Source organism: Nannobrachium achirus, assembly GCF_963921795.1.
Source record: "Nannobrachium achirus genome assembly, chromosome: 1".
In the NCBI taxonomy this organism is placed as follows: Eukaryota; Metazoa; Chordata; class Actinopteri; order Myctophiformes; family Myctophidae; genus Nannobrachium; species Nannobrachium achirus.
The window spans coordinates 84,057,782-84,070,938 of NC_137810.1; the positions used below are offsets into that span (position 1 = coordinate 84,057,782).

General features: G+C 44.0%; 1 protein-coding gene across 2 annotated transcripts in view; it reads right to left on the reverse strand.

Moving 5' to 3' along the window:
- LOC308281871 (neurotrypsin-like) overlaps positions 1 to 13,157 on the reverse strand; it is a 52,895-nt gene that overhangs the window by 1,621 nt on the left and 38,117 nt on the right. For both annotated transcript variants that reach the window (XM_080722201.1, XM_080722200.1), the window contains 4 exons: positions 12,948 to 13,155; positions 8,844 to 9,004; positions 6,776 to 6,907; positions 6,264 to 6,409 (listed from right to left, as the gene is read on the reverse strand). In XM_080722201.1, coding sequence (XP_080578327.1) covers positions 6,264 to 6,409; positions 6,776 to 6,907; positions 8,844 to 9,004; positions 12,948 to 13,155 — 647 coding nt within the window. The remainder of the gene's footprint in view (positions 1 to 6,263; positions 6,410 to 6,775; positions 6,908 to 8,843; positions 9,005 to 12,947; positions 13,156 to 13,157) is intronic.

The following is a 13,157-nucleotide window of genomic DNA, read 5'->3' on the forward strand; positions in this document are numbered from 1 at the left end:
CTTTATTGTGTATATTTGCAAGATGGTGGACTCCCAAAATAGAGCTTTAACATAATTTCTACCATGATTGTTGACTGCTTTTGCAAATACAAGCAATATGAATCCATTTGCTAAGATTTATGGCACAGAAGGGACATACCCGTATTATTCTTGAGTTTGCATGTTGTCAAAATGGCTGTAAACGAGATATTATATTTCCTGTCCGATTCTACTGTATGTAGTTGTAGCAATGACTTCAGATAAAATCAGAGACCAAAACAATGTATCTTAGAAATTATTTTTTAATTAAAAAAAAAGAAAAAAAGAGAGAGATTATCTCAATGAAATGAATGCAACTGCCTTTTTGGGTCTTTCACACATAGACATGCACATGCTTTCCAACAACTTCAGCTTCAGGGAAATTATAATGAACACATGATTAAAACAGGCTGCATTATAATGCAAATAATTGCTAGTCACTATCACTGTCATGTGTACCTATCCTGCTGCATCTTGTCTCCAGTCCTTGGCAACGACACCCCAAGTAGCATGCAATTCCCTTCTTCGCACATGAACCGTTTTTCTGGCAGCCTTTGATACAGCTACATGATATTGCCTTGTCCATTGATATAGGCCAGGCTGGCTCTGTAGGTGGACAGGGGACTGCCTTCCCATCACTGAGAGACCATCCATATTCAGTGAAGCAAGGGATGTCTGGCTTCGCGATGTGTGCAGTTTTATCTATTATGGCTGCTAGAGCAGCTCTTTTCAGGTGCAGGCCAAAGGCATTTTCTGTAGGTGGCAGCAGCTTCAACAGGGTTGATCGGTTATTTAGGAACTTGTACACTCTCAGCTTTGCCAGGTCAAAGTCCTCCGAATGGTCAGCTTTTGATGCATATACAGCTATTGTGAGGTCTCTAGCCTGATTCTTGACATCCTCTGAGAGGGAATAAGAGGAATTTTCACCAAACTCCTGAAGTGCAGGGAGATCTAGACCCATGCTGGCCTTGAACCATGCCTTCTTTCCAGTGAAAAAGGGATATCTGGTGGTATCTCTGCCACTCAGGCTGTGAATAAAGGGCAGGGCACGACACTGTGCGAGTCCAAGGGCTGAGACCATGTGATGGATAGGAAGATATGCATCCTGCTCTGTTCTCACCCACAGCTCTGGAAGGTCTAGGAGGTGGGTGGCAACATGATATAGGCACATGATGATGATGTCTGTGTCATTAGCATGGATGACAACTCTGTCAACTTTGTGAGCCTGGACACTGTAGATGGTGTGTAGAATTACCCTTGTGTCGGCCTCCTGTTGTGTTGACTCTAGTGCAGGGACATCAACAACACACCCCTCCTTGATCACCACACTCCTTGTCTCTTCTTTAAATCCTCCACTCAGGTAAAGATGGGTTGTACCAAGAGCAGACTTAAGTGTCTCATTTTGACACCATTCTTCACAGAGGAATCTTAGAAGGTTTGCTTTGTTTTCAGAGACAGCAAAAAACTCTTGAGGATCAGGAGCTGCATGGGTCTAGATCTCCCTGCACTTCAGGAGTTTGGTGAAAATTCCTCTTATTCCCTCTCAGAGGATGTCAAGAATCAGGCAAGAGACCTCACAATAGCTGTATATGCATCAAAAGCTGACCATTCGGAGGACTTTGACCTGGCAAAGCTGAGAGTGTACAAGTTCCTAAATAACCGATAAACCCTGTTGAAGCTGCTGCCACCTACAGAAAATGCCTTTGGCCTGCACCTGAAAAGAGCTGCTCTAGCAGCCATAATAGATAAAACTGCACACATCGCGAAGCCAGACATCCCTTGCTTCACTGAATATGGATGGTCTCTCAGTGATGGGAAGGCAGTCCCCTGTCCATCTACAGAGCCAGCCTGGCCTATATCAATGGACAAGGCAATATCATGTAGCTGTATCAAAGGCTGCCAGAAAAACGGTTCATGTGCGAAGAAGGGAATTGCATGCTACTTGGGGTGTCGTTGCCAAGGACTGGAGACAAGATGCAGCAGGATAGGTACACATGACAGTGATAGTGACTAGCAATTATTTGCATTATAATGCAGCCTGTTTTAATCATGTGTTCATTATAATTTCCCTGATTTCCTTTTTTTTAATTAAAAAATAATTTCTAAGATACATTGTTTTGGTCTCTGATTTTATCTGAAGTCATTGCTACAACTACATACAGTAGAATCGGACAGGAAATATAATATCTCGTTTACAGCCATTTTGACAACATGCAAACTCAAGGATAATACAGGTATAAGTCCCTTCTGTGCCATAAATCTTAGCAAATGGATTCATATTGCTTGTATTTGCAAAAGCAGTCAACCATCATGGTAGAAATTATGTTAAAGCTCTATTTTGGGAGTCCACCATCTTGCAAATATGCACAATAAAGTCCAGACACACCCAATAATAAAATTAGCTATTCCATTGAGTCTCCCATGGTCAGACACCATGAAATAGACACCAAGTTTGCGTTTCTAGCTCATCTGGTTCAGAAGTTAGAGGCAAAACCTATTTTCTGGGTCCTTACATTATGGCGGCCATATTGTGGCGGCCATATTGGATTTCATGGAAACTTGCAATACAAAAAATGTTCATATGTATACCATTGATCAACCTGTGAAGTTTCGTGGAAATATCCCTCAGTTTAAAAAATTTCCCTATTCACCCCCCATTAAAACTAATAGGGGCTAATATTGAGGCGGCCATATTGGACTTTGTTGTACAAATTGACCGGGTTGTCCATATAGGTTGTGATCCTACTGGGTCATAGATAATATTTCTGGTGGACAACTTTGTATGTCGGGGCAAATGCAGGTTTCCTAAAAAAAGGCTGGTTTGCCCCCTGGGTAAAACCCCATTATCAAAATAGGATTGTTGCCAGATTTTGCGAGAGGAATAAGCAACCAGGTCTATGAAAACAAACCCAAGGGAAGTGAATATAGGCCATATGAACACTTTAAACCTATGTTGGCTATTTGAAAATAGCTGATCCGATCTGCAAGCTCACAACCACAACCGCCATTTGTAATTAGCAACTTTACATAAAAACAAGCCCAACGTCAATGTGGCTTATAATAATCAGATGTGGCAACAGATTCCTCTGCATGTCTCTCGCTACACTGGCTCAGTGAGAAGGCAGGGGCGTCTAATTGGGTATGGCAGGGGTATGCAGCTGCCATACCTTGGCTACAGGGGAAATAAAAATGTACTTTTCATCGTGCCTGTTGCTAAGGTATGGCAACATGACTGGTGTCTAGTCATGTTGCCATACCTTACCTTTTTCTGAACTGACGCCACTGTGAGAGGGGGCTACCGTCTACGAGGGCTAGATTTGCTGCTTGCTTGAGCGGCTCACATAATCGTCAGTCAGAGTCAGACAACATCACACTGTGGACATGCCTGGGACCCCCTATATTTTACAGTCTATGCTGGGGACCTGCCTGGATCCCGAGGCTATGACTGCCCATGGCTTTTGTGTTGGCAGTCTGACATAGGGTTGCCACCCGTTCCATATAATACGGAATCGTTCCGTATTGGACAATTAAAAGATGCGTTCCGTATTGAACCAATACGGAACACGGTTTGTTCCGTATTTAACCAAATGCCCCATAAAGGTCTGTCACACAAACATCAACACAGAATTTAACAATAATGAATGAAATAAAACACAGGAAAAGACAGCAAAAGGAGGGAGAGGCACGGACTGCCTGTGAGGCGGCTCGCAGTCGCTCTCTCCTCTCCTCTCCTCTCCTCTCTGCTAGCCCGGCCCCTGTCTGCATTATGCACTGCATGTCGCTGTCAATCACCGTTGCCTAGAGTTACAGTCAGTGCACAGCGCGCGCTTTAAAAATGTCGTCTGAAGACAATACTCCACCGCCTCAAAAAAGGACAGAAGCCTACAAAGGTACAGACGCGAGTGGGAAGAAACAAACCCGTGGCTTGACAGCGTCAGTGAAGGTTGCTTGCCAAGCAACCTAGCCTACAGTGTGTGGAGAAAAATAACATGCAGTTGCCAGGTCTGATAATATAAGCCATGTTGGGCTAGGTTGGATGAAATACCCTATGGAAATACCATGCAGTGTTGCCAAATCTGACTATTATAAGTATTTTGGGCTCTTATTTCTGTAAAGTTGCTCAGGTTTAGGCTAGTGAAGCCTATTCAGCCTAAAGTAAAACATGTTTAATCTTCGTTGCTAATAAAACACTTTAAACTTTAAGTATATGACTTAATGGTTTCTTGACTACCTTCTCTTTACTGACCACCAAGTGACCCAATACAAGAGCCAGGTTCAAATCATTCATACATTGCTTTATTTCATACAAAATTAACTTATTCATATGTTAGAAACAATTGGCCACTTCAAACTGCAAAACAATATAGGTTATACCATGTTGTGTGTTATAGTTATAACTATTCTATGCATTTCATGGGTTTGGGACTGTATTTTTTCGCCGGCCGGCAGCTGTGCCACGCGCACGGAACGCACGCACCGCGTGCCCGGAAGAGGTGTTCCTTATTTCAATTTCTGAAAGGTGGCAACCCTAGTCTGACAGTAGTAGCTGCCGGCTACGATAGCTTGCTAATGCTAACGCTAGGCTAAGTAGCCAGTTTAGCCACAGACAGTGCTCCGTAGGGACAGACACAGACAGAGAGAGAGAGAGAGAGAGAGAGAGAGTGTGTGTGTGTGTGTGTGTGTGTGTGTGTGTGTGTGTGTGTGTGTGTGAGAGAGAGAGATATCCTCTCGGTGCGTAAGAGTGCTAATATGTTTCTCCATAGCCAAGAAAGAGTGCAATACAACTTCTCCATCCAAGTGTAACCGAGTTATGATTCACATGAGCATCACCCGTGAAAAGAAATCCCACCCCCAAAACAGCGTCTCTCTCTGTCTCTCATCTGGTCAGTGCAGCTCATAGGGTGCAGCTGAGTGCACGCATGCACGTTTCTCTCTATCTGTGTGTGTGAGGAGGAGGAGGAGCAGCTGCGGGCTGCTGATATATATATATAATTAATTATCGTTCGGTCGTTCGGTACGTAGCGCGTACCGAACCGAGACCCCCGTATCGAACGGTTCGATATCGGTTCATTTATCGTTGCAGGATTAATATATATATATATATATATATATATATATATATATATATATATATATATATATATATTTATGCCTGAAGTAAGGCCTATCGTTGCAAGCAGGGATGCAACAATATGGAATTTTTTGTCCGATACCAATGTTTAAAATAACAATTTAGCCGATGGCTGATACCAATTTTTGTTGTTTTGTTGTTTGTGCCAGGGAAACAGATACAGCTTCATTATAAGAAATAACTTCAGCATCTACAGCTTGGTAGGCTATAGATAACCAACATACTACAGCTTGGTAGGCTACAGATAACCAACATACAGCTTGGTAGGCTACAGATAACCAACATACTACAGCTTGGTAGGCTACAGTATAACCAACATACAGCTTGGTAGGCTACATACAGTATAACCAACATACAGCTTGGTAGGCTACATACAGTATAACCAACATACAGCTTGGTAGGCTACATACAGTATAACCAACATACAGCTTGGTAGGCTACAAATAACCAACATACAGCTTGGTAGGCTACATACAGTATAACCAACATACAGCTTGGTAGGCTACAGATAACCAACATACAGCTTGGTAGGCTACAAATAACCAACATACTACAGCTTGGTAGGCTACATATAACCATACAAATGAAGAAAAAAAAAGAGTAAAGCCGCACACTCGTAGCTGCCGATGCACATTTATTAGGAGGAGACAGAGTTAGAAACCAACGTTTCGGATAGACAAGCTGCCTTCTTCAGGCTACAGATAACCAACATACTACAGCTTGGTACGCTACAGATAACCAACATACTCCAACTTGGTATGCTATTAACAACATACAACAGCTTGATAGGTACAGATAATAAACATTTAATTAATAAATATCGGCTACTGCCATCTGTATATTATGTTTCATTTGCCAATATCGATGTTGACCGGTAACAGCAAATATAGACCAATATGTGGCCGATAGTGCATCTCTAGTTGCCAGCCATTGGTCTGATTTCTCCATCACTCTGATCTCATTGAGCCTCAGTCAGTCATGTGATCATGCTCCTCAATGCCAGTAGTTTAGAATGTAATGGACTTAAACATCATTGACATAAAAAAGCATAAACAAACACACACACACACACACACACACACACACACACACACACACACACACACACACTCACTCCGCAGGTGTGATCTCCTCCTCCCTCCACGTATCCTGCACAGATCATGTTCAGATCCAGTCGGTCTTCATGGGCAGCCGCGCAGCGTTGATTAGAGATCAAGGGAACCTTGCCTTTCAACAGTCTGTTTGAAAGTTTGCCATTCCCTGAGTTTCAAGAACACAGAGAGGCAGAGGAGACAAAGAGAAGAAAACTTGACACACGCTGCAAAATGTTATTTACAAAACACATGCCATCTTATGTTTCCATTGGTAAAGGAATAGATTGATTACAGAATGGAGAGAAATAGATGACCCAGGAACATGTTTATGTGTTACATAATGTCACGTTCTGTGTCAAATCCTAGGTATCTAACAGGCAGGCAGAAACCAACTGTTTTTATTTTCTTAAATAAATGCAGATGGTAATGTGTGGATAGATACATACCAGTGGCAGTTATTAAGCTCAGTGCTAATGTGTAGATACGTATACATACCAGTGATTCAGATGGTAATGAGTAGATAGATACATACCAGTGCTGCCCCATCCAGAGACCACACACACCTGGCCATCAGGAAACGGTTGCTTTGGCAGACAGGCAGTTTTAACATAGCGGGTTTCCATGGCACAGAGAGGACCGTTGGTGACATTCAGCTGAAGTAAAGCTGACACACAGAATGATGCATTAGATATTGCATATCTGACAACAATTTACAATTCAGACATTTAGCAGATGCAATTTATAGTAAGCAAGGTAAACACAAGTTTCATCAAGTGCCCAGTAATCTAGGATCATAGGTAAACCAAGAACCTTACAAAAACTTTAGGTGTAGAGTAGAGGGTAGCACGGGTCCAAAAAATGGGAGCCGAGCCGAAATGGAATCGAGGGAAATGGACCCGATCTGGCCAGGTCTTTGGCCCGAACTGTGTCCGATGCTTTATATAATGATAATGCTTTAATGTTTTTTAATGTTTTTTTACAATTTTTTTTTATTAGACTAATAGCCTAGACACTAGGGCAGCAGCAGTGCACCTCAGCCGCTGCTCCGAGGACCGAGAGGTGAGAGCTATTGCGGGGGGTTGCGTGCCCTGTGCGTCATGCAGAACAGTTAGATTTTCAGCTCAGTCCCCAGCTGAACAATCACAGTGACAATCCAGTGAGAGTGTTACTGTCCAGTCAGTGTCCACGACTCCACAGCTCGCATCACAAAACTTTCCTCCGCTCTCGGCTGCCCCACCAGAGTAATCACAGACTGAGAGGAGACTCAGCTGGCTCGCGTGCGTCGGTGCGTTTGTGTTGCAGATAGACAGATTTTTGCCGACTTTATGTCGCCCGTCCCCGCATATGATGTCCAGAAACATGCTCCATATAGGCTAAATGACGTCTAACCTCCATCTTCCAGGTGGCCTTTGTTTGCGTTTCACCTCCCAAATAAATAAAAAACTCCATGATTTTCACTTCAGCGGCAGCAGGGACGTGCAGAGAATGTTAGAGAGGCAGGGGCTGACATTTCTAAAAGGGCCTTTTGGTGGACAATTATCTTGAATGCAGCCTTCAGGTATGGCATGGAAAGGTGACATTTGCATTTCTTTTACCATAGTAAAAATAAATGCATTCATGGTCTGAAGAGGGCACTTTTTACAGACGGATAAGAGGGCAGGGACTCAAGCCCCCTTTGATGTCTATGTGTGCACGTGCCTAAGCGGCACTGCAAAATGCTTGAGATTGGATGCGCTGAACGGGACTCATTCAGTAAGCGAGAACAGGCAATAATGTGGATTTGGGAGCGTAATTGCAATGCATGTCTCATTAAAAACAATATATATTTTAAAGTTGATGGGTAAATACACAGTATATTTTTAAATGCAGTGGTTGGAGTCATACTTAGGGGGGAGACAACAGTGTGTGAGGGTAAATGGGGAGAAATCGTCACTGCTTCCGAATAGTATGGGAGTATGGGAGTGTCCATACAGCTGCCTGTCAGGAGGCTCTCTATTGTCCCTCTGTAGAAATCCCTGATGGTGTAGGGTCTCAGGCTGTTGGTGTGGGGGAAAGCACGGGGCATACGAGTCCTTTAACCAGACTCTCAAAGCACATGTTGACTATGGCAGTGAAGGCTATGGGGTGTCAATTCAGATGTTCTGACTAGTTGAACTAGTTCAGATGTCATAACTCGTCTTCGTCAGAAGGAGCATATATTGACCTTAAGAATTCTGCTGCTTCTGTTCTGAGTCCATCCACGCTGAATACAAATATTACATGACAATATAGTGACGTAATTGTTTTATTTTTTACAAGGTCAATGTTTCACAGCAAATAAAAGCATCAATTGTGTGTTATCACAAAATTCATTGTTGATGTGAAATATTTGCAGATGTATGTTCTGATCATTTATTTGTCACACTCCCAGTGAATAAGAACCTATTCAGACAATCTACAGGGCATTTTCTATAACACAGGGGGTGTGTCCAACTCCAGTTGTGGTATTTAAACATGTTACCAGAGTGTAAAACACTCAAAGGACCACAGACACAATAAAAGACAGAGAGATGAAATAAATGTAACACCTGGCTTGAGAGTTAATCAATTCATGGCCTTACCAATGTCACAATTAACACTGAGGAGATGACCATCAGGGTCCCTTGTTTGCCTGTAATCCTTGTGAACGATGGCTCTCAACACAGGGATGACCTGGTCAGAGTCTTCATTTCTCTTAAGGTATACTCCCCCCAACACCACCTGCATGTCCTTTGACCTGTCACTGAACAAACATTATGTTAAATAAAAGTCATGAATCTTTCAAATCCTTATCATTTCAATTGAGACTGCAGGGCTGGATGTGCTAGTGAACACATCCCACCAACAAGGACAATGAGCAGCTTTGGCCTCCAGGGAGCGTGTGTGCACAGTTTCACATCAATCGGGACCGGTGTTGTCAATAACGCGTTACAAAGTAACTATAATTACTGTAACACTGTTCTTTTTTTCAGTTACGAGTACTCTTACGCATTCTTTTTTTAAATTCAGTAACTCTGTTACCGTTACATGGAGTGTTACTCTGTTATTTTGCGTTATTTTATGCAGCTAGAGTGTTGAATCAACACTGCAACATTGGCTAGAACTGAGCGTAGTCCTGAATCTTCCTGTGTCACTCACATGCAGAGTGCAGACAGACACCGACACCCACCACTGCCAGACAGAGACGAGCTGAGACGCGCTGTGATTAGACGCGACTACAGACCATAGCCCCCACTAGGTACAATATGATAGAATGCGATCACTTACAGTAGGACTTCTCCCGTCCGCTGCGTGCAGTGGACAGCTGTGCGTTATTGATGAGATGATTCATTCCGACATAGCATCCTTTTGACGGTACGTCTTTTCAACGCAGGTGAATGTTAACCTGGTGAAATGCTAACCTGCCGACGCTGGTGAATGCTAACCTTATTAGCCAAACCTAACCTAAACCCTAACCCTAACACCAGTAAAAATATGCCTAAACCTAACCCTAAAACCTAACCCTAAGTCAAAATGATGGCCGTTCGAAAAAGCGAGAGTTCCCCAACTGACAGCGTATTGTAAATGTTTCTGCCATTTATTAACTACACAGACACAGACAAAACAGCAATTTGTGCTGCTCACCACTATTTGTTTAAATCAAAGTCCTTTGTGATGTGTTCACCATTGATGTGTCCCGAATTGCGGTCAAATCCGTTGTCGCGTCTATTTCATTAAGGCTATTTCATTAAGACATTTCTGTTAGAAGAAAGCTTATAACAAACTTTCTGTGGTCATAAGGTAATGTTCCCCCAAGTTTCTGCTGGTAAGGCATTGCACATTATTTCAGAATGTCTTGAGTAAAATACGATTGTTTTGTGTTTTTGTTGTAGCCAGGGCCAGCTTAAAGGTCCTACACCAAGCATTTAAAAATAATTTATATAACACTGTTTGTGTCCCAAAAACGTTTTTGAAAAGGTTTGAGGCTAAATCACCACTCCTGAATACAGAGCCCCTGTCATTTCTGCCTGGCTTTCAGCTGCAGTACCACCTTGTCCTGAGTGGGAGGACTGCGCTATTGAGCCAGTTTTGGCCCCACACTCCTCCCCACCTCCTGCTCAGCAGGCCTGCCCACCCCTCCCCAACCCTCTCCCAGCTCCTCCTGCCTCCTTCTCAGGCCTGCCCACCCCTCCCCAACCCTCTCCCAGCTCCTCCTGCCTCCTTCTCAGGCCTTGTGACATCACAAATCTGACCTTTCACAATCAGGGCCGTTCTGAGACATGCTAACATAGATCTGCCCATAAACTGAGAAAGACACAATGGTCAGAAATAGGACTTTGTGAGGATAGAAGTTGCTGGTGGGACACCAAGAAAATACATAAAAATTGGAAAAATGTAAATTCATGTTGTAGTCCCTTTAACCCTGTGAGGTGCCCCAGGGCGACCTCAGCTTAGTGCCCCCCACCCCTCCCTGCACGAGCGCGCACGCACGCACGCACGCACGCACGAGCGCACGCACGCACGCACGCACGCACGCACGCACGCACGCACACACACACACCTTCAATGTATTTATTTTACTATGGATCTAAACACCATAGATTTATTGGCAGTACAAATTCAACAAATACGACACCATAACAGACCAAAAAAAAGCAACCAGCAACTACCAATATTTACAAGCAACATTACAGAAAAGTAATACCAAAGTTGCTTAGCAGACATGGCAACCCAACACACACACGCACACACACACACACACACACACACACACACACACACACACACACACACACACACACACACACACACACACGACACAACTTCAATGTATTTATTTTATTATGGCTCTAAACACCATAGCTTTGCATGAGATGAGGTTACAGACCCCCCCCCCCCCCCCAAAAAAAAAAGAAAAAAAAAGAAAACACAGCCACCAGAAAGATAAGCCCAACGTTGCTTATAATAAGCAAACATGGCAACCCTGACACACTCACAATGTACACTTTAGGCATTTAGCGGATGCTTTCAGAGCCAGTGTTGTAGTAGCCAGTGATAGTTCTAAGCAGGGGTCTCGCCTCTCATCCCAAAACCCCCCATGTTCACACCTCGCCAACGCTTAATGCTTAGTGTCACTACAGCATGTTTTAACAAAGAAACGAGCCTATATGCATATCAATAGACCTGTATAGTAGGTGTTGAACGGTGTTTGCGGGACGTCTTTAGATAAGCGACCCCCAAACATTGAATCACCATTGCACCACTGTTCAGAGCGATATACAATAAGCAAGGTAATACACCAACATCAAATGCATAGAAATAGTAATCTAAGAAAAAGAACGTAGGTAGACCAAGAAGCACCTATAACTCACACGCGCGCGCGCGCACGCACGCACGCACGCACGCACGCACGCACGCACGCACGCACACACACACACACACACACACACGCACACAAAGGAGAAAAAAGACAGCCATACTGTATGTCTTACCTTGCGCCAAAATATGCAATTTTATATCGAGGTGAGATGTCCCCACATTACAGGGGCACACACAACAATGTGTCATCCAGCCTCGTAGAACATCGCCGAAAACGTTAGTACGCAGGTAGGTATCGTATATTTAAAAATAAAAGTCCTGCGGATGGCTGTAGTTAATCCCAGGGGGGGCGTGCACTTTTCTCAACCAGTAGTCCGCGGACCTGACTAGCGCATGCATGCGAATCTGTGATGCACAGGCATGCACTCGTCTCTGACACAGACACACACAGCGGTCCTCTCACTTTTGGAAAACATTAACGCTTATAACATTTTTGAACAAGCGATTAAAACATTTTTGGGGGAAAAACGTAAAGAAAAAATAATATATATATATTTATTGAGTCGCGGTGAGCATGAGTCGATAATCGCGTTGATTTTCGATTTTATTTCACATCACTAATCTCATGAATGCACGGTGGTGCAGTTGGTATCGCTGTCGCCTCACAGCTAGAAGGTCCTGGGTTCGATTCCCGCTGTGGGCACTGGGGGCGTGTTCCCTCCTCCTTGTCATCAGCAATGACACGGAGGAGGGAACACGCCATAATAGGTGGGGTTGGCGAAAGGGCCTGTCTGTGTGCAGTTTGCATGTTCTCCCTGTGTCTCCTAAGGTAGATACCCTCACAAAAACATGCAGTAATCATGGTCCCTATACTGCCTAGCCCTGGCCAGCAGGGGCACCTGATGGAGGGGAAAGGAACTGGTTGGACTTTTTTTTCTTTTTTTAAGCTGTGAACGGCATGCACACTAGGGATGTGAATCTCGACCACTGAGTCGCTACAAGTGCTTTTTGAGTCGCTACAAGTGCTTTTTGGGGGGAGGGCTGATGGGGCATTTAATGCGCCTCGGAAACACAGTATAGAATGAAATACTATATGCAAAAACCGATCCAACCGTGGAATGTACCGATCCAGAGACTCACGATACGATACATCACGATTCCAGCCGTCAATTGTACCGATCCACCCTGAATGAACCGATTCACTCGTATCGCGCACGTTTGTATCGCGATTATGATCCGTACCGGTATATCTTTGCATCCCTAATGCACACACAAGGTGCAGTATCTGTGCATGGCCGTGCATGATCTGTGCATGGCCGTGCATGATCCGTGCAAATTAAAAACTAAATTGTGGCAGTAAATATTACCATAAATTTAATGCAGCTTACATGCAGAGAGCAGCAGTGAGGACCCAACAGGGCTGAATGAGGACGCCTCCACATGCATGTCTGAATGGTTCTGATGATCCAGTGGTTCTGCGCTGCAGGGACACCTGCCATGGATGATCCCCAGGACGAGTGCGACTGCCTCCCACGATCCTGGTCGTATCACCCGGCTCAGGTCTGCCACACTGGGAGAACTGGAACCGGAAGATCTCT